Source organism: Channa argus, chromosome 3 (assembly GCF_033026475.1).
Source record: "Channa argus isolate prfri chromosome 3, Channa argus male v1.0, whole genome shotgun sequence".
NCBI classification, from domain to species: Eukaryota; Metazoa; Chordata; class Actinopteri; order Anabantiformes; family Channidae; genus Channa; species Channa argus.
Genome location: NC_090199.1, coordinates 27,702,941 through 27,725,650, shown reverse-complemented (window position 1 = coordinate 27,725,650; position 22,710 = coordinate 27,702,941). Strand labels below are relative to the sequence as shown.

At 37.7% G+C, this 22,710-nt stretch overlaps 1 protein-coding gene across 2 annotated transcripts in view; it reads right to left on the bottom strand.

Annotated features, from left to right (window-relative positions):
• The window catches only part of sorcs3a (sortilin related VPS10 domain containing receptor 3a), a 232,158-nt gene that overhangs the window by 6,707 nt on the left and 202,741 nt on the right, over positions 1 to 22,710 (bottom strand). The window contains exons 19-26 of one of the 2 annotated variants that reach the window (XM_067499167.1): positions 20,941 to 21,127; positions 16,936 to 17,069; positions 15,360 to 15,483; positions 14,725 to 14,837; positions 6,932 to 7,063; positions 6,732 to 6,831; positions 2,680 to 2,785; positions 1,751 to 1,911 (exon numbers count right to left, since the gene is read on the bottom strand). In XM_067499167.1, coding sequence (XP_067355268.1) covers positions 1,751 to 1,911; positions 2,680 to 2,785; positions 6,732 to 6,831; positions 6,932 to 7,063; positions 14,725 to 14,837; positions 15,360 to 15,483; positions 16,936 to 17,069; positions 20,941 to 21,127 — 1,057 coding nt within the window. The other variant, XM_067499169.1, reaches the window with a different exon arrangement.

Sequence of the window (22,710 nt, the reverse complement as noted above, 5' to 3'; positions counted from 1 at the left end):
CAGCTAGTAATATTGCCACCAGACATTAAAGTTATTTTTATTAATCAAGAGGGATGTAAACTTTTGCACCAATGTAATTTTCATTATTTTACTGTAACCTTTGTTTTTGTAAACTCCTTGACCATTTTCTGCTACTTACTTTTGTAATTGTTATTACAAGTAATTTACTTGTGATTATCTTTTAGAGCTAGGTGAATTAGCAGTGAGGGTACTGAATTCAGGTCTCACGATAGTGATAGCTTAAGCTACTGTACATGTTTTACAGTACCTGGGTAAAAATGGACAAAATGCTGAATTACATATGAAAAAGGGGAAAAAACGCAAAACTAAATTCGAAATAAAGCTACAGTTTTTCCAAACATCTACACTAGCAGAGCTTTAAATTTCTCAGAGCAGAATGGCAGGAGACTGACATCAGTTGGAACATCAGGCATGTGAAAAGGTGATTGGTAATAAGTAAAGCGGAGTCAGCTCAGTCAACAAATTTGGCTTATAGTTCCTGCCTTTCACTAACTTTTCAACAAAGTAGTAGGTGGAACTTAAGAAGCTCTATCGGACTTAAAATCTGTTTTGTGGCAGCATTTTGGATTTTCAGCATGAGGTCAAAAAACAAAAAGATTGAACAAGGACTACTTGCAAGCTCTGTTGCCATGCACTTTGGTTCAGTTCGATGCCAGCTGACAGCACTAACATGCTAATGTCACAGTTGTTGTCAACGCTCCTTAAAAGCTACATAAATGTTAACAGCCACATTTTTAACAGTTAGTGGAACATGGTGACTTTTATTCTTCAAACGCTGCAATATTTGAATTAAACAGTGTCAAAAGTCTAAACCGCCTGAAAAATGTCAGCATGTTAACATACATAACTGTGTTGTGATTGGATCAAACTGTGAGCCGAGCATTGTGTATCCAACAGAATCCTGATTTGGCTGAATCATTACACCCCTAATTACAATTTTAAATTAGCTTCCATTACAGCATTTTTGTCTTCTGAGTACAGCACTGTGGTTGACATTTACTACTATATATTCTTATTCTATATCAGCCATTACCTCCTGTGCCACCCTCAAGTCAAGCTGCTATATGGTTTTATAACAGACTGAATCAAATGTGGGGGATTACAGGCTGCATACAAAAGGTAATAATGGGCATCGTGGTGAATAAAAATATTAAGCTGCAAATATATCAGAATATTGATGGTCTTGGTAGTGGAGGGCATCCACTATTGTGTAACACATATTTCTGCTCAGAATCAGCAAGTTCCCTAAAACTTACACTACAGAAGCTTCATCCGTCTTGTAAACCATCTCAGGATTAAATGGACCCAAGGATACCAGCTAAACAGTCGGCTGAATGCTGCTTAGTCAGACCTTATGCACAATTTGCTTTTGACAACCTGTTGCTTTAGTGGTAGTTTTGAGGAAAAAAACGTCATCATTTAAATACGTCATTTTGTGACCAAGCAGTCGAGCCATCAAGGCTGCTGGCTCTGTGATCCTGGTGGCCTAATAACCCCCAAGGCTGCATGTCTAAACATGTTAATTATTCATTGTTCTCAATACTGCATGCTCCACTGGAATCTATTCTTCACTATATTAAACCTCTTTCCAGGACTGTCTCTACTCTCGGTTCCTCCTCTGACTAATTAAATGATGCTAAAAGGAAACCGACAATTCTCCATTGAAAAATAATTCAGATTCAGTAGCTAAGGTATATCTATAGCCTGAATTAGAAAGACATTTCCTTACTTTTGACCCTGGCATCCAGTTCCTTCTCCATGAGTTCTTTGGATGTGGAGAACTCGCTCAGCGTGATTTTAGGCGTGCTGTCACCCTGGCCCACCGAGCCGATCATCTCCTGCTCCTTCTCCTGGTTCACCTCAGCATATATGTTGATCCAAGGTATTTTTCTTTAAAAAAGATTTGCAAAAAGAAGAGTGAGCCTCAGAGCAATGTTAGATAAACCATTGTTTGTTTCTTGTGACACTATAACTATTTTGTCATCTTGAAGTTATTCCTATAAACTTTAACGCATCACAGAATTAACCTTAAAGAAAGTAATTCTGTTGATTTGTGCTGACATCCCAACTTTAAACATTTTCTTGACCATAATCATATCTGAAAAACTAATTTATACGGAAATTGCAGTCACATAAGTATTGTTTCCAATCTACATTTACATCCGCTAATATTTATTTAGTACCATCCAATTTATTTCCAATTACTATTCATTTTGGTTATTAATTGCTCTGCTTTGTCAACTGTGAGATTTCTTGAAAAAAAATGCATCCTCTTTAGACTAATGGGAACTATTTCATATCCATAATTGATGACAGATTTTCCATTTCCCTAATACTTTTCAAGAGAATAATTTCGAGTATGAATAATTTATTCAGCAAATATAAGACGGGGCACAGCAGCCGCATATTAAACCGTTTAATTGTCATTTTCCAGTCCTTTTATTACTGATTGCGGGCATTGGAATTCTGCTAGAAGTATGTCTTGAACCTCAAGGGAGACTTTTAAATCAAAATTCCCAACACAGCTATAATTGATTGGCCCAGACTGCATCATCAATAATGGAACATATGGTAATACAGTAGATAGATCACAAGTTAGCTGGGTTCTATGATTGTACTGTGTGTGCAGCAGGTGAAGGTAATCGTTTAGATTGGTACCTCTTGAATTTGTAGATGAGGAACACTGCTAGGCCCAGGAATACCACTGATAAGAGCATCAGCATGGCTGAGCTACTGTGTCTGGGATTGGAGTCCACCAAGGGTGCTGTGGGAGCAGAAGTGAGATAGCAAAGATTATGTTAATGTGTTTTCATGTTTTTGTCTATTTGTTCATTTGAACTTCTGCATGAACCTGTAGGGACAGCTGATAAAGACAAGCCATTTGGCAAAATGCTGCACATTAATATGCTGATGTAAAGGAATGGTCCCAAAAAATAACTGAGGGATAAAAAGTGCAATAAAGTGAAGTAATGTCAAGTTGTGGGAAACCCTGTAAAAACATTGAACACTATGCATTGAACTCTTAATATAACTACTGGCAAAACTTGAACTGCAGCATTTGGCTTTAATTTCACAGCAAAACTATGTTAATCATCACATTGACCTGAATATGATGGTATTTTTGAAGTAGCAACATCAGCAGCAGGAAGTGAAAAACTCTAAAACATTGGAAAGATTCTATCATAAATATATTTGTATATAACATCAATAGGTTACAATTTGCCTTGAGTTGAGATCAAAAGCAGCAGCTTTCCAAAACATGATCTGTGGTCAACTTTACCAAAATCAAAAACACCAACAGTTCACACACAACATCCATAAAGTCTGGAGTATTAATACCTTTACCAGATGGCTAGGACGGTTGAAACCTCAATATGAAGTATTTTATTAGGCTACCAAAAGCCCGTTCTCATTCCCGAGGCGTTAAAAAGCGTCGCTTTGTCAAGACCTTCTGGTTTACATGCTGGCACTTAAGGTACCCATTCGTGACTATGCTTGACGAGAAAAAGTCTCATAGGGAGGTGGATGGTGCAACAAGGCAAAAGTTGATGGTCTTAGAGTGTTCAATACCGGATGTAATTGTTCTTAGGGCATGAAATAGTGGAGCTCCTGGAGTGTCCAATAGTAACGCCTCCTGTGGTGTCACACCAAGGGACGTACAAAGTGAAACAAATTTAGGCCTTAAGAAGCGTCAATATCTGATGCTGTGAGATTAGAACGTGTTGATCCAAAACACACTGGCAGCTGTCTGCTATTTGATGATATCTGTAACAATCAAAAATAATGTTAAAATTACCACTTTAGTGTCACAGTGTAGACTATATTTAACTTAGATGTAAGAGTTGGGAAGGCTTCTCCTGCCCTTACAGTCCATGATGTCATGTCAGTGTTTGAAGCTGCAAAACCATCTGGGAATCAGACCTCTGGTAGTTAGATAAATTAACTTGCAAAATATAAGGTTTCAATGCCAGACTAAATATCTTTTTCTGCCTTCTCAATCAACAAATAATACAGACAGACCATCAGATCTTTATTTTTTTTACATTTGATGCAAATGTTCATGTCTGAACATTTGCAAATTCAGTAAGTGATTCAAAACTAAAGACTTCATAAAATGCAATAAAAGCGTTTATAGATAATAGATCGCAATACATTCAGTTAAATAACTTTTCCTCAAATACATTGCTTGCTTGGGCCGTTTGTAAATATTACACACTTCATTTATAGCAAAACAAATACCAGAGTGATAAAATGTAATCTGTTTGCTTTGCGCGACTTAAGGTTTGATTAACTTTCTGGTACCAAACACAAGTTCCACTTTTATTTTGGAAAAGAAAGCCATACAAATAGTTAATAGGACAGATTATCTGACACCAACTAATGAAATATTTAATAGGTAAATGGCTCTAATATTTTTTGGATTTAATAAAATTCCAAATACTACACATTCAGTACAAATAATTTACATCTTAAACAGGAAACAAAAGCTGTTCACAGTTAGAGAAAACTGTGCGAAAAGTGTGTATGTTTAAAAAACAATTACTAAGAACAAATGTTAGAATAAGTTGCAGTGTTGCATGTTGCAGTTATTGAAGTTGTTTTCTGGAATGAAGATGTGTGACTTGCTTGTTAAATTTAAAATAATAAGATATCCTAATTAACAGTACATCTTCGCTATGCATGAGTATGAATATTGAATGTAAAACAGAGAGTGTGATGAAGTTAGGTTAATTTGGTCGGGTTAATTAATTAAAGTAAATGAGTAAAATGAAAAGTAAAGTAAAAGTAAAAAATAAAATAAATAATTATAAAATAAAGTAAGATGTTAATGTAAAATAGAAATTATACATTATTTCTTATGTGTACTCATTTACTTTAGCTCTGAAAGCAAAAATTCTAGTTGTTTGTTGGTCGAACATATTAACTTGATTTTAAGTTAAAAAAAAGTTTGGACTTCACTTGAGACTTGGGACAGGGTTTTGAGGCTTTGGTGGTTTGATGGGTCACAAAAGACAGTGTGAAACTACTGCTTTTGCTGTTGCGGCAACCAGTTATGTCACAAATGACAGGAGTTTTAGAACCAAACTGCTGTTGGTACAACTTTAATCCAGTAAATTTGAGTTTTTGTGACAATACTGTGACTTTGCACTTACTGGCCACTTTGCTAAGTTCACCTATACAATCTAATCCAATCCAACATAGCAACTCTGGGATGAATTCTACTGTTATGAAGTTTTTAAGTTGAAACTGCCACAGAAGTGAAATTTCCACTATGTGTTTTGCTTCAGTGGCGTCATCTTGGAGTGCATTATATTAAGAGGTGGTTCTAATGTATTGGCCCCCATTTTTAAAAAAATAAATAATATACAGTGCTATATTTAAATAAAAATGAATTAAAAATCAAGTCCGCTGCCAGTTTTAGCTATTGAATCAAATTTTTATTTATTTAATTTATTTTCTCTTTAAAAATAAGTGATTTAACTTCTTTGTATTTCATATTTAAAGTTGCATCTTAGACACCGAAACAAAGTATTGTAATGTAAATGTCATAAATTGCAGCAGCATGAAATTGCTTTCTGTTGAGAGCAACAGGTAATTCGTATATTTCAGATGGATTTGAAATGGTTAAATGCACTTTCACAGATTTATTTCAAAGAACAAGCCAACCAAACGAGAACTTACTATGATTAATCTCACAGTACATGCTTTTGCTCACAAAGCATCCACCTTAAATTCTTCTTATTATTTTGAAGAGTGCACTAATGACTGTCATTGTAGGAAAATCCCATTGCATTTTCCGCCATTTCCGCTTCAACTCTTGAGCCCTCTGGCTCAGAGATGGAGGTGCATATGCTGCTGACCTTTTTCCAAGCGGCTTGAAGGCTTTTTAGACCTTTTCCTTGCGATCCAGCTGGGTACACCTTCAATGATATTAAAGTGCAGCACACCACAGAACATCACTGAGCTTGCCAGGCAGTTAACACCTAGTACTTTGAGCTGCAGACAACTCATGGAGGACGGTCTCTAGAGACAGTGTGCTTAATGAAAAAAAGCCAAGCAATGAATGTAAGATCTGTCCAGCAGTGAGACACCAGGACTTACTGATGACTATCAAGACCAGCCATGTCATTTACAATCCATGAATTCAGCACTGATTCAATACTTCTACTTGTAGCACCAATTTGTTTCTTGGCAAGAGTGAATGTGAAGGTCTCAAATGTCAGTGCGCTTTCCCATTTCCAGCAATTGAAACCAAACAGCGATGTTGATTCGTCAAGCAATTTAAAATTTCTGCTTCTGCCCTTAAATTCTACAGTGTTCTTTCTCAAGGACTAAATAATCAACATAATTATACTCAGTGTAGCACTCATTTTGTGGTTGAATGGCTGTAAAAGAAATAGAACAGATGTTCAGGTTTTGATGGCAGGCATAAAAGATCCCTCATCTCAAGGAGCTCCACTTAAAATCAAACCCCTCCTATACTTCTCTGTGTTCTTTTGCCTGCGATGGAGGCAGACTGACAGGAATTTTAATTGGCTGACCAAAGAAAAATATTTGTTGTCAAAACACTTATTACACTGTGTTTCTTGGCACTTCAAAATGAAAAATAGAAAATTCTAGGGCATAATTAAATAGCCCCTGCAAGTTAATATTATGCTTGATGGCTTAATGGCAGTATTGACAGCAGTAAGAGGAAAAATGGTTCTTACCCAGTGTTAACTGTGTGTTGTACACTATCACCCTTACACCAGGCTTCAGCTCAAACTCCACCAGATTTTGGTTCAGTGCGCTCACAATAATATCAGACACCTGTGAATCACATAGAACATGGTGTTTTTCAGTCAGAGTAATCCGGTTTGATAAGACTTCAACCATTTGTCATATAGGATCCAGTCATAGTCCACCATACCTGCTCTAGCTCCTCCTCACTCTTTTTCTTGCCCTCTGATTGGTTCTTGTGAGGTAAAAGGAAGAGCTCAGCAGCTGTTGGAACTCCTGGGAACACAGCTACCAGGAGCTGCTCCTCCGGGAAGTCACACACCTGTAACAAAGCATAAGAACATTCTGTTAGCTTTCACATTGTGACAGGTGATTATTACAAGCAGCTAAAGTTCTAAAGTCAAATGGATTCTTTTGTGAATGGACTGTGGGGGGTGACAAAGCACATGGACTGGGGAGTGACAGTACTTCCCTACCAGAGAAAGGTATCTGCAATTTCCAATCTAGCAGATTTACAAGAAATGCACATAATATTTAAATAGAAGTATTAGATTTTTACCTTTTCATTATAATGTTGAAAAGTTTCTTTTAGTCTTAAGAGAGAACTTCAGAATCAGAATCTAAGTACATACTCAAGATATAATTGCCTGCCTGTGAGTCCCTGCTGAGGGCTAAGTAGTTTTACACACTGCACTTATGCTAGAGAAGCAGCAATGGTTCAGATGTGAGTTATCATCTTCAAGTAGTATTGTAGTTTTTTTTTTCTTCATAAAGTTTGGGATGCCCTAGTGTTGTACTAGTGTCACTAATTAGCCTTTTGTTGAAGTTTGAATGCAATTTCAGTAACAATATATATATATATATATATATATATATATATATATATATATATATATATATATATATATATATATATATATATATATATATAAGAAATAATGTGAAAAATTGAAGCTTTAGTTAATTATATTATTTTATGTTTAAAGGTTGATACGTGAGATTGTATTCAAATGTATTCCATGTTTTTCTTTTATAGTTTGACTTGTGTGCATGTGACTGAGGAGAGAGATCATTTGTTTGACATAAGACAATATTTTGCAGTAGTAAAAACATTTTGGGAGCCACCTGAAACACTTTGTTATTTTACTCTGATTAGAGTATCACAGCCTGTTTTTGATAAAATACTTTACAGTACAGTAAATAATTAAAACGCTAAATGGATCTCAAGATAAATTAATAGAATTACACTACATTTAATTGTTTTTTCTAATTTAATTATTTTACATAGCATTCAGTGTTTTAACCAAACATCAGGGAAGCTGGTGGTGCAGTAACTGTATAGTCAGGAATCTATCACCGACCACTGTTTTTCATCTTTATGGGACACAGAAGCAGAGAGGCAGAGATAAAGATAAGACAGAGATGGTACGAAAGGGTGAGAGATATACACAGCAACAAAGTGAGAGATACAAAGAGTCAGAATGGATGTATAATGACTTCTGCTTTATGCCTGGTGTATTGGAAACAAAATAGCAGATAACAAAGTAGTGGATTTTCTGTTAAATATATCAATGGTTTTTATTTCAATATTTTTGAAAATACCACTTAGATGGCTTTAATAACAAATATTGGATGGTAAATCTAAGATTTAGGAATTTGGTATTAAATGCAGGTGCGAATGCAACCATCTACTATACCTCCCTGATGTTTCCAATTTGTTTGTTATATAAATGTTTCACTACTTTCTCCAACTCCATCGAGAGCATCTTTAGCCATGGCATGTGGGCCGGTTTTAGCCATTAAGCTTGCAGCAGGGGAGCAATAATGGTTCCAGCAGTTGGCTGAGGTTGGACTGCTGGTATTTCAAATAACTACTGTAGATGGACTGCTATGAAATGTGGTAGAGGAAGGCACAATTCCTGGAACTTGTGGATGTTGATGATTTCTTGACATTTCCAGCACGTTGCAAATTTCTAGAACAATTTAGTTCATGACATAACACTTTGGCTGGGTGTGTTCAATGTGAGCACAAACGTCAGCACAATGTTATTTGTATTAGATACTGTGCATTCATTATTACGGTAAAGAGCAATCACCAATAATAACCATGACCTGGCTAAGTAGCCTCAGCATTAGGTTCATAAAGTATTTAGAGTATCACAATGTTGCAGTTGCAACAATTAATACAAACCAATGCCAACTGAAGTCTTTACAACCTTGCAATTTAAAACAGCATAAAAACATTGCAACATGCATCACGATGAGTTTAGAAAAGCTGTCACAAAATCGAATGTTTTAGGCAGCAACAACAACCAAAAAAAAGGCCAAAGAATTCTGGAGGGATGGATTTACTGAAGTAGGCAGGCCTGGAAGTATTAAAGTATGTCAACGTCCAAATTGACGTCAAGCATGTAACAAAGGAGAACAATTCAGTAAATGTTTGGTTGCTTCATCTCAATTCTGAGGATGTCGAAAGCTCATTTTCCATTTGATAAAAAACGTGAAGCCAAACAAATGTTTGTTTTTTGCTAGCAAAAAAGCCTCCCCTTAGATCTTAACCAACAAGCAGAGGAGGAAAGGTGGTGGTGATCAGTCTTCATTTCAGAGCCTGTGATGTTTTTATGTTTTCTCTGTGGCCTGGGTGGACAATGGAGTGGACATAACCAAAGCACATCAATTATCAAGCACAGAAATCACTAGTTGAGTACCAAAGTAGTGGACAAATGATAGCCGTGGGCACGGTTTGCAATGAGAGAAGGGGCAGCAGAGGGTGAGATAAAGTGAAGAGGATGACAGGAGAGGCAATAGCCCCTGAAAAAAATCAATACACTTGGACGATGTTTGTTCTCATTGCAATCAGTCATCAATTTAAAAAGCTGGCTGGATGTTACAGAATGCTCAATTTTCATGCTCTGAGGATTTACTGCGGATACAAAAATCAGATTGGGATGGTGCGCGGATAAAGAGGTGAGATACTCGGTGAGAACAAGGCTACCTGCTGCAGGAAAGCCTGGCTCAAATTGGTTTGATCCATATATCCCACTGTTCAATATTTGACAGTTTATCTGAAGAAATACTTGTTGAAGACTGTGCTCAATAGATGACAATGTGTGCATGCAAACTGAAAGAGCATTCAGTCAGTTTTTGACAGGCTTTAGCTAAATTGTAAATTTAAACTCCTTGAGATGTTTGCTTTATAACTCTTGGAATATTTACCTAACACTTTACCTCCATAATTACTCTACCTACCTCTGTCTTACAAATAAACTATAAACACAATTGTTTTGCAGGGTACATAATTGCATAAATCCTTGACTTTATTCTGTAAAGTGCCCTGAGATGACTTTGTTGTGAATTGGCGCTATATAAATAAAGTTGAATTGAATTGAATTGAACATAATGAAAAAAATTACAATTAATGGAAGAAGCAAGTTGCACATACAATAACACTGAAGATTTAAATAAATGAATGCCGTAATTTTTCTTTTTCATCAAAAAACCTCCAGTGATATTAAACAGTTTTTTATGGTTGTGTTTAGGAACCTACAAAACGTAAGGGTTAGTGAAAGATTGTGGTCTGGCTGAACAGAGAAAATGACTTCACTCAAAACATCTTTATTAGTGTTTAAAAACAAAACCACAACCTTTCTCTAACTTTAAACAAAGTGTTTTCCGTTGCCTAAATTTGACCACACACTGGATTCTGCAGTAGGACTGGTGTCCAAGGACATCTACATTACATTTGCAACTGCATTAGGCGAACATTCATTAAAAACTCTCGCCAAGTCTCAACCGAGTGTTTGGAATGAAGAAACATGTCCCCTGATGCTGTAATGTAAGACTGGATATTTTGGCAGACACAAATCATATCTTGCATCTTATAAACAAGCTCCATGACTTTCAAACAAGAAATTATTACACTGACATCGTGCACAGGCTATCTAGAGGCTCCCTGGGCCTGTACCTACAACACGGTCTCAGCCCAGAGCGTCTGATAACTACGCCTCCCAAGGCATCAAATTGTGCCACTTTTTTTTTTTTTACATCCTTTGGCGTATCATAGTGACGCCACAGGTACAGTTTTGTGTGGGGGGGGTGGGGACTGTGCTACCACAGCTCAGTGAATAGGAATATGGTCTATCACCAACCTGACTATGTCTACAGCTACTGGAAGGATTGAAATATAATTTTGTACAGTGGTGGTCAGCACTCCTGCTGACTATGGTGAGTACCATGGATGGATTACTAAATGGAATCACTGGATATCAGCTCGTTGTTGTTCCCAAGGTGTCAAAAAGCAGTCGTTTTGAATTAGATGCGGACGCCTAAGGTACCCATTTGCATCGGTGATCAACGCTCAGTGCTTTCAGTCTGGTATAATGGGAAATCCAATGCTTCAATATTTGACCCCTAAAGCAATGACAAACAGAAAGTTAAACAGAAAGTGAAATTGTTTCGTAGGGAGACGGATGGGACACTGGATGGTACAACAAGACACAGACTGGATCCCACAGTAGACAGGATGTTAGGAGGATTTAAGGCGGTGATTAGAGATAAAATTACTGAATATTAATTAAGGGCCAGTACAGGCAGTGGCACTGAAAAGAGCCTATAGGTGAAGACTGTAGTCATGACTTGAAAGATTTAGCAACACGTTACCTCAGTTAAATGGACCTTGACTTTAATTGCAAGTTGTTTTCTTTCTCATCTCCTGTTTTATTGTTTGGGAATTGTTTACTATGCTGATAAACCATCGGGTGTGAATGGACTCTTGTCTCAAGCAAGAGTTCTCAACCATGACAAAACCGATGGGAAAAGAACTCTTTCTGTCCCCATGTGGACAGTGTGTTCATCTGGAAATGAACTTTGTGTCAGCTCCTACTTTATCAACAGGCCTTTAGCTGATACCATCTTCTAACAATATCTATGTGAAAAATAAAAATTACAGCGACACATAATCCACCTTTACAAGTGTAATGTAATAGGAAACCACATACTGGTGTGGTGTCACCATTTCCACCCACGGTTCCATTTTAATATTTCACCTCAAGAGAAACTTTGTACAGATGATTATGCATTGTAACCTCAATTCTGAGATTACTGTCTCTAATGGTCTCTAATGTGTACCGAGGCACTGAAACTCTGCATCTGCTTAGACAACCAGAAGGAAACAATTCAAGCAAATCTGGGTTCTCCTTGTGTAAAAGCAGTAATTTTCTTTGTCTCCATTAACTAATGTGTAAGATAGGGGTGGGAGGTAACAATCATTCAGGTAAGAGTTAAGCTTTTCCACAATTCTGAATCAATTTATGGAATAAAAGCAACATTTTGTAACATTTTTGCATTAAAAATGCTGTTGGACAAAATGCTGTTGTTGTTTGCTTGATGTGGGGTTGTGTAAGTGAAGTTATAGTCATTAATTAGTCTATTAGCATTTTCTAACAGTCCTATACGTCATAGTCAGCTGTTAGCAGCATTTTTTTTCTCAGTAAAATGCAAAGCTTGTGAGATTTGAACCCACGGGTTGAAAAGAGATATCGTTACATTGTGGACTAAAATAGGACAAATGTATTGGTTTTGGGGGAGCTTCCTGTGCAGACTCCCCTTCTCCTTTGTTTTGCATTCATTGTACATGTTGTACAGTTAACAGTCATTGCTTTGTAACTAATAATTTGTTTCCAGTATTTGGTTGAAGTGTAGACGCACACATTTTTAATCAATATTGAAATGCATGTATGAACTGTGCATCTATTCATCCCTCCTTTTTCCATTGGCTGTGAGGATATCCATCCCCAAATCAATTTTAGTGTAACTGCTAAGGGACAAAACCCACAGCCCTGGTCCTCTTTAAATATACATTACAGAATTTATCTGAGGCTCTTTGTGTTACTGTCCACTGCAGCTCAGCAAAGAAGGACTGTCGGGGGGAGCACAAATAGGGGACAGTTGTACTAAGGAGACTGCAGCACTGGAAGATATTCACTTGATTTGTCTAACTCAGCTTGCTGGAGCCTCATATATCTTCAGATAAATTTTTTTTGCACATAAGCAGCACTATGGACTTTGTCTCCCATCACTTATTTGAACTTTGATTATGAAGACATATTTCAATTGACAGTTTGAACTGAAGGAATGATTACAACAAGCAAATCTGTGTCTTCTAACTATGGCATTGTGATTAGAGCGAATCTGTCCCATTAATATAATTTTACACAACACATGTTAGTTGCAGGGGAGGGTTGCTCTAAAAATTTCTCCTCTCCATGTTGTACATGCAGTGAGATTTCAGAACATGACTTCATTGTCAATAATGGTGCTAATTCACAATCCTCATTTTATTTTTTTTTGGCAATGTTTTCTTGTTATGAGAAAAAGAATCATGTTACACAGATCTTGGGGGTCTCCGCTGTGGCGACCCTGAACTCACAGCATTCGCCGAAAGGACAAAAAAATTAATTTAAAAAAAAATGAATTGTCTGTAATAACAATGACTTTCTGATTCTGAAAAGGATCATCACGGTAGGTCAGTGATGCTGCCATAGTAGGTCAGTAAGAAAAGTGCTCCCTTACCTCTGCAAGTATGTCTGGACATGATCTTGCATGGAGCCATTGTAAAACTAGTTTTTCTGTTGCTGTCTATTGCACTATAATTTCTCCCGGTATAGACTCCCTTTATTTTCTCTTCATCTCTTCCCATCCCCATCAACTTTGAACTTTGAATTTAAACAACTTTTTGACCAAACAAAAGATATTACAGGTAACCACTGTGGTAGGCACAGGTAAACAAATCACATAGATCACAAGATGGCGCTTTTGTCCACCAGATGTTATCTCGGACTGATGTACCATTGTCTATTGTAAGATTTAAAAAAAAAAAAAAAAAAACGGTTAAAGTTTACCATATAATCCTACAATGCTAAATCCCTACTGGCCCTGGCACCATACACTGAGGGTCTATACCAGATTCTAAATTGTAGGTAAAACCACTTAACTCCATTCACGTAATAGGAGAGTTTACTGTGTCTGAACTAAAACACCAGTTTTAGGAAACACAATTCTCTTTGAATTCTGTGATAAGTGAAGTACTCAAGCTTTTAATAGCTTGAGAATGTATCAATACCCTGGTGATTCATTTAAGATTGAAATTCACATCCTTCGTAGAGGGAGCTCAAGAGTCTACAAGGTTGCCAATATCGATTCAGGGCAAATAATTTAGCAGCAATGTGGTGGTTTAGAGGGACACATTTATAATGGGGAAAAAAAAAGGTACAGGAAAATATGCTTTGGTAAATTTACTTTAAATGACATCATAGGCCAGGAAAAGATTCAGCAATTGGCTCAAAAGCATGGGCCTCACTCTGGGTTTTCCAGGTCACTGGTGAGAGCCCCTTCAATAATTTTAATGTTCCTCCAAAAGCGCCCACCTGCAGCTCTAATGCTCAATATGTTGGCAAGACGGCCAAGAGCAGAGCATCACCAAATGTAGTCCACTATTCATGAGCTGTGAATGGGGAGATGAGTGGCACTTAACAATGATGGGTGAGCCTCCCACACACCGAGAGCACTTGCACCCCACCTACATTCAAGTGTCCTAACGCTCACACACACACACACACACACACAAACACACACACACACACACACAAAAACACACACACACAATAACTAAGACCATTTTATCTGTGACTTTTTTTAAATGAAGGAATCATGAAGCCATCTTTGGAGAAAAAGAAAGCAGAGGCGTCTTCACACCTGTTGGATGATGAATCGTCTGAATCACCTGAGGGCGTCCTCTTGCTGCACAAATGAGCCCAGAGCATTGGGCAGCAGTGGTAATGGGGGTATAGGAGATAATTTAGAAATAGCAGGGTGAGAAAGAAAGTAGGAGGTGAAAAGACAGGAACGAAGGAAGGAAGACAGAGAGACAAAATGATGGAATGAAGGGGGTGGGGAGGGGGAACAGAGAAAATGAAAATCACTCACTTGGAGCAGAGCCTTCTTAATTACTCTCCCCACATCCTGTCTCCACTCGGGTATGTCAGGGTTGAACTCGTCCAGATTAGGGGAGAAAGATAAAAGTAGAGATTTGAAGAATTCTGTCGAGGAGAGTTGGGAGAGAATCAGCCATTAATTCGCTCAGATCCGGGGGCATTATTCTCCGGGTGCTGTGCCAACTGTCATTTTGCTCAAGTTGAATTTCAGGTAGTTAACACTTGATAAAAAGAAGAGGGTTTCTCATATCCCCTGCACTTCCCTTTGGCTAAATGTACCAGATGCACTTGTAGATAATTAGAAAATGTCACAGCTTTACGCCAACCCATCCGCTGGTAATAAATCATTGCATTTTACAGACACTTGCTGCCAGATTACTTCATTTCAAATGAAGACATATTCTTTAGAGGTTCCAACAGTAATGTGATATATTTTAAGTAGAAGCAATTTCATTTCAGAAACATTTTACATAAGGCAGAGTCAAAATGTGACAGTTAAGAATGATGTATTCTGAGGTTTTGAACTGCTTTCCATAAAACCATATTAAAAGCTGAAAAGTGCCAATACTACACATTTGTTCACAGTTCTTACGGTCTCCAGGACACAGTTAGGAAACACACACTGACCTTTGACGGCTATTGTCTTGGTATCCTGCAGGATGTTGTTGGCTGCAGCCACTTGGACTGTGATGGTGTGCATTCCCTCATTAGGGAAAGTGTATGAGATACTCCCGTCCAGTGTTATCATCGGCTGCAACCACAAAATGTAAGATAGGTCCATGTAGTTTGTAAAATCATCCTAAATTTGGTACAGTCACTATATTCTCCACTACACCTGGCTTAAGTCAATAATTGAGCACCTACTTTGAATCTTATCACGCCATTCACTTTATCTGTTGTTATCAGCACTATGGCTAGAGGCCAGTAGGTACTTATTCCACACCCTAGCAGGCTCCGTAGGTCGTGATCATGTGCTATTATGCACAGATATGTCATTTGGTTTAGGCACAAAAATGAGATTAAAAGTACAAATACTTTACTAACTTAAAAATGCGCTGCTCTGGTGCCCAAAACATTTACTTCAGCCTTTAAATGCTGCCAGCTTTCACGTCTCTTGCTCACCGTCGTTGCAAAGTAACCTACCAGGGAAGTCAAATTATGTATGCGTTTAACCAGTGACTACCTTTGTGGCTGATGTCCTATTGCAGCCTTGTTGAATCATTTTACCTGACAACACAGTATTATTTTTGCCAGAGCCTCTCTGTACTCCTATGCCTGCTGTATCACTAGGCTGGCTCTACTGAGTTAAATGAAAAGGCTGCTTTTTTTCCCTCGCAGAGTTATTAATGGACTGAATGGGGTTTTTAACTACGCTGGCAGTAGCGATCTGTGCTCAGGAACATCTTGTTGCTTCGTGCATGATAGGAATGATAACATTCTGATGAAGAAAATCAATAAAATAAGTCAACGATGGTGCTGAAGGAGATCACAAAAATCAGTGGGCTTTATTATTTGGGGACCACCAGTGTCTGTACACATGTTCATGGCAAATCGCCTAATTTATGTTAAGTTTTTTAAAAGACAGGTTCAGGTTCTATCCAGATATATGTATGGACACATACATACATATGAATGCTGAGAAAAGTTATAATTAATACAACTCGTTAAAGAGCCCCCAAGATATGCTTCCAGTGTAATGAATTGGGACCAAAATCAAATTTAATATGCGCAGAAAGGTATTAAAACATTTTTTCTGAAGACACTATAATGCTTCAAACTTTCAAATTAGGCACATTTAGTGGATACTTTCCAATGTTGCAGGATTCCCTGAACAAAGTTCCCTCTGTTTCTCCCACTGCAGCTTAACAGGGAAACAAAATCGGAATTTTATGCCAAATTTTCAAATAAAACTATAAATAAAATAAGGCTAATTTAGCATTTAAATACATATTTAAAGAAATGCTTTTAAGGAAAAAGGACTGTGAATCTTGTCCCCCACCACTTCCTTGGACAGGGCGTAAGAAAGAGATGACATCATGACCAGTTTAAAAAGAAGAAATACTAACAGAAAGTTAGGCTACACTATAGACTTGTTGCTTTACACTGAAGGTCTGATCAGTTTCGTGAAAATCAAGTCACAGGAAATTATTTAAAAAAACTATGCAAGGACGAGTATTGATGCATGTTGACCTGGACGATTTACCTCAGTGTTGTTGCAGAGCCACCAGAAGTAGGTGACAGTGCGTGAGTGGCTGGGCAAGACCACCGCTGTGATGTTCACCTCCTTGTTTCTTATAACCACAAAAGGAGCAAGAAGCTGCACGTGCTCCACTGGACCTAAAAAGAAAGAGAGAAAGTGGAGCTGATATTACCAAGACCTCTGTAATAAGGCTCCCTTGAAAGCATACTTCCCATTCGACTAAGAAGGATCACACACGCTAATATATGAAGTGTAAAGCTTGGTGTGTATGTTTGAAACACCTTCTTATCACATGGGAACTAGCCCTAAAGTCTGAATGGGAGTTTGGTTGCGGTTTGTTTCTGTGCATTAGTATCATGACAAACTAGTGACCTGTCCAGGGTGTTTCCCTCTTTTTTCAGTCCCATCTCGTACTGATCCTCCATTAAGAAACGAATTAAAAAGCCAACAAATATAGTTCTCTTATATATTGGAAGAAGAAGTTTAATATTTAATTCATGGGGCATTTGTGATTGAAATTCACACGATAAAAGTGTTTACCTCCTTTACACAGTGAAAAACAAATTTTGCTGACCAAATTAGACAGTTGGAAAATGTTTTTGTCATCAACAGGACATTCAAAGATCTTCTATTTATGTAAAATCAGCCACATCATTAAAAGGATGCTAACAAACTCAGAGTCATTTTGTAACAGATCCGTTCTTTTAGTTCAGTGTGTGGTTTAAAATAAAATACAATAAATAAAGTGAGTCAGACAAACTCCAATTAAAATGCTCGAGCCTCATGCTGGCAGTTGTACTGAGATCGCCTAATAAGTAAAACATACTGTATACTGTGAGCTTTTAAACAATGGGCATGTTGAGATGGCAGGAGATGAAAGACTTTTTGTTTGAGTGATTTTTCTTGGTCTCAGATTGCACTTTAGTTTTGAATCCATCAACCTGCAGCAGTATAATTATTATTAACAGCGGTGACTGTAAGTGGGGAGTATGTTTTTTAAAAAAAAGAAAAACAACTCTTATCTTCACATACTGAAGAGAAAAGAATTATAAAATGGAGGAAATCTTCTCTGATTTTTTTTTTCTTTTTTATCCTGCCTGTTGTGCTTTTGAAGAAGTTGTGGCAGGCATTTCTTTCACAGTTTGAAACAAGGGTTTTAAACACAGTGTGCATTTATGCATGTTTTTTTTAATTTTATTGACAGTGTAATCAACTGCTCTCTACATGCATCAGATCATAAAATACATATGAGCCAAAGTCTCCTTACACCTAATTATTGGACATGTCAAAACTTTTAACTGAATAAATTGCTTATATATAAAATATGTGCTTGGATGTGCATGTGATGCCAACCCTAAAGAGTGAGTTATTTTCTAAATATGTAATTTGTCATATTTTTCACTTCAAAATGTGACATGTGTGGACTGCAGAGCGGTCTGTTTAGTTTAGAAAAGTTTTCCACTTCACCTCAGTTGATTTTAAAAAAAAGCTTAGGCTCAAAGAAAGCAGCAGTGTTTTTAGATCTTGCTTGTATATGTTTGTTTCTCCACAAACTTATATTTGTAGATGCAGAGGCCAACTGTGTTTACTGACAGTGGTTTTCAGAGGTGTTTCCGAGCCCATACTGTCATTCCCACCACAGAAATGTGTCTGTGAGTCAGGGGCAAAGCTAAAAACTAATCTAAATGGCACTGATCTTCAGGCAGCACCACAGAAAAGGATTTCTCTGCATTCCTTCCAATGATATTAGTCATTTGGCAGATTCTTTTATCTAAAGCAACTTAGAAGTGAGATAAAAAGTGAAACATGTAAAGAAAAAACATTAAAGCATTGTGCTATGAAAAGAAATGTTTCAGTGCAAGATAGGTCAATTTTTGTTTTTATTTTAAGTGCATAGGAAGTTAAGTTAAGTATTTTTGGGTAATCAAAAATTAGATGTGCTGTTGCCTTTTGGATCATATGTAGGTGTTTTATAACCCAGTCATCGAGCAACGGAGCAGAGGAGCCAAGATATGTCCTGTGCCTTAACAATGAACGTTGAACTGTTCTTCCTCTTTTCCTTTGGGCTGTTCCCTTTCAGGGGTCACCACAGCGAATCATGTGCCTCCATCTAACCCTGTCCTCTGCATCCTCTTCTCTCACACCAACTAACTTCATGTCCTCCCTCACTACATCCATAAATCTCCTCTTTGGTCTTCCTCTAGACCTCCTGCCTGGCAGCTCCAACCTAATCATTCTTCTACTGATATATTCACAGTTTCTCCTCTGAACATGTCCAAACCACCTCAATCTGGCCTCTGTGACTTTATCTCCAACACATCTAACATGAGCTGTCCCTCTGATGTCCTCATTCCTGATCCTGTCCATCCTCGTCACTCCCAAAGAGAAGCTCAACATCTTAAGCTCTGCTACCTCCAGCTCTGCCTCCTGTCTTTTCTTCAGTGCCACTGTCTCTAAACTGAACAACATTTCTGGTCTCACCACCGTCTTGAACACCTTTCCTTTCATTCTCGCTGATACTCTTTTATCACACAACACACCTGACAAAAGAGTATCAGCAATAATGAAAGCAAAGGTGTTCAAGACAGTGGAACATTGAACTGTACATAATATCTAAATTTTTTTGTGTAGTTATATGTTGACGAACCTTATTAAATGGTTAAAATAATCATCTTATTTCTTCTGAAAGACTAAGCTTCTTGGTGATGCATTTTTTGATAACCCAATCACGATACTGACAAGTTGCCAATTAGACCCATTAGTTTTGAGATGTCTTACTTTTACAGTACTTTGTTGCCAGTGTCCCAACGTTTTTAAATGGTGGGAATAAATTTGAAATGAGACTTTTATTCCCACTAAGGCAAATTTGACTGACATCATCTGAACAGAAGGTTCCTCCAAATTATGTCATCTGGAGGCGTGAAGGGAAGCCAAGTGGAAATTTAATGGCATTTATGCACATGTACTCTCATTTCCAACCTTTTTGGGTTGTAGCAAATATAATGTAAATATTAAAATGATGACTTCACAGTTATTCCTGTTTACGCTGACCAATCAGCAAATTCATTTGCTAGACATAAAAAGTTGCCTCGAGTAATTCAAAAGGACAGATCAGACAATAGCAAAAGTGTCCTTGTGTTAAAAGGTTGTTGTGGGTGTGTAACCATGGTGTTGGTGAAATAACTTCCAGTCTAACTCTGAAAATGCATGATGTACTTTTCCACATGACACCTTTGCTGTGATCCTTCCTTCTAAAAACCTAATAGGACCTGACAGGGGGACCAGGTTACTTTACACTAATCACAAGTTTCCCACCATGGGTGAATGTAATTCACTACTTTTGTGGAAAAGCACCAATGAAAGGTTTGAGTAGTGCTGTGTTCTGTGGTGCTCATCTTGGCTCCTGTTAGCCCTCATCCTCTTTAACCAGAACTAATCTTCATCCTCAGTTTGAGTTGCTCATCGTGTGTGTGTGTGCATGTGCGACTGAAAGTAGAGACTCATTTGGTATCTTCAGCTGAAGAATAACTCTGTGCCATTTACCCAGAAAGCATCAGCTAGACCGAAATAAACCCAGCTAACATAATTGCTGTCAGAATTTCTATAATTCTACAACACATTGGCCGACACATCGGGGTTGCAAAAGGTTAAATTGAAATGGATTGAACAAATCGATGGGAGAGTAACTAACAAGACAAAGAGATGAATCTACACACACTGACAACCTTTTATAATTACCTTGGAAACATAAAATGATACACTAGTTTATTGCCGCCTGAATCGAGCTGGGAAGCATGACGATCCTGTAATGTGCTGCATATGCTGCTATGTCAAATCTGCTCCACTTTAAAAAAAAAAGGCATTGTTCTGGTGTTGTATCCTCAGATAACTGGCGATTAGCTGCGGCCCTTAAAGGCACCACTTCTCAGAGTTCTGCCCACTCTAAAACCTGTGCCAGAAAAAACTTTATTATCAACTCATTTGTTATTATTACTTTATTACACTTACATGTGACATGCAGGAAGAGTGTTGTGCTGTCATAACCCAGTGTGTTCTCTGCCAGGGCGGTGACACGGAATATTCCAGCGGACTTGTACATATGTTTGATCCCATCCTCAGTCCAGCTCAGGTTGGAGTAGGACACGGCTTTGCCATCGCCAAAGTCCAGCTGGATGTTGGTCTGCAAAGAGTCACCCTGAAACACAGCACAGCAACACACTATTCAGACGCAGATACACATTTATGTACTTATAAGAAGTTTCCACAAGAAACCGACCTCGTCACCAGGTTGTGTAGTTGTGATACAGAAGGTTAAGGAGCAAAACTATAAGGCTATTAGAAATGGTTTACTCCATCGGCAATCACAGAAGTCATAAGGAAAAAAATTACAAATAAGTGAGATAGGTGAGACAAACTAGATGTTCTGCAAAATCAGATGTTTTGGCACTGAAATATACTGTCTGGGAACATTTTAAAAATTATGCTCGTTGTATTTGTGATTTCTTGTCCTTCTGTTAACATAAAAAGTAATCTGGATGCAGTTATGTTCCATACAAAACATTTTTGCCTGCAGTCTTATTGTATAGAAACGATATGTAAACAGGAAAAACATCACAATGTAGTTGGAAAAAACATAAAAAAGCTGAAGTTCTAAACTTTTAAATAAAAAAAACCACAAATGAAAAGCCAGTCACAGAAGTTGCACACAATATGCATTCGCCTTTGTGATACTTTTCTTCATTTAAATGATATGCAAATCATTTTCATCAGCATTTACACTACATAATTATAGTACTTAGATATAATTACACACTTAGATAATTACAGTTCTTTCAAGTCCAGACTAAAAGTAATAATGTTGCTTGTGCGGTATTACTGGTGGTTTGTATGGTTTTCTCTGACCAGTCTAGCAAAAGACTGTTTAATACAAAATGTCAATTGTCTTTGCTTTGGAAATCTATATTTGCAACATTTGAGCAAAACCAACACTAAAAATACCAGTTAATGAAAAGTTTAAATGAATAAGAATTCACATAAGCTAATTCTTTCGGCTTTGATTGTGACCTACCTTTTCTAGCACAGACTGAGGTGGATGCTCCCTTTTAAAAGATTTTTAGCATTGAGCATTTAAGCCAGCTGTCAAATCTCAGACCAGAACTTAATTTATTTTTTTTAATTTTTTATTTTTTTTTTAGGTAGGGGCGGCTGGGTCAGTGGCTCGATCCCTGGTCCCACCCACATGTCAAAGTGTCTCTCGGCAAGACACTGAACCCCCAACAGCCCATTCCCATCCCCAGCCGTGCAGGGCCAGTCCAAGCCCGGTAGTAATTGGAGAGAGTCGCACCAGGAAGGGCATCCGGTTTAAAAACCTTAACAAATCAACATGCGGACAATGATCCACTGTGACTGAAAGGACTTAGAAATAAATAAATACAAAAAAATTTATTATTTTCGGAGGAAACAAGATTTCTAATTATCTAGGTGCTTGTTAGTCTGCGTCCTATGTTCTTTGCATAAAAATTGTTTAATCATTCCCACAGGAAAACGTGCAGTCAGCTGAAGACACACACACAGTGCAAATGCATTGAGTCGGTCTTCAGCTAGCTGCACATGTTCCTCTGGGAATCACATCTGGCACTATCTGAGGACCAGCACACAGCGCAAATCTTGGTGCCTCCAGCTGCCACGGCGACCAAATCCACACTTAGCCTTCCCCAGGCCAGTGAAGGCAAACTCTCATCCTCTGCTTGGCAAACTGTAGTGCAATGCTACTGGGAT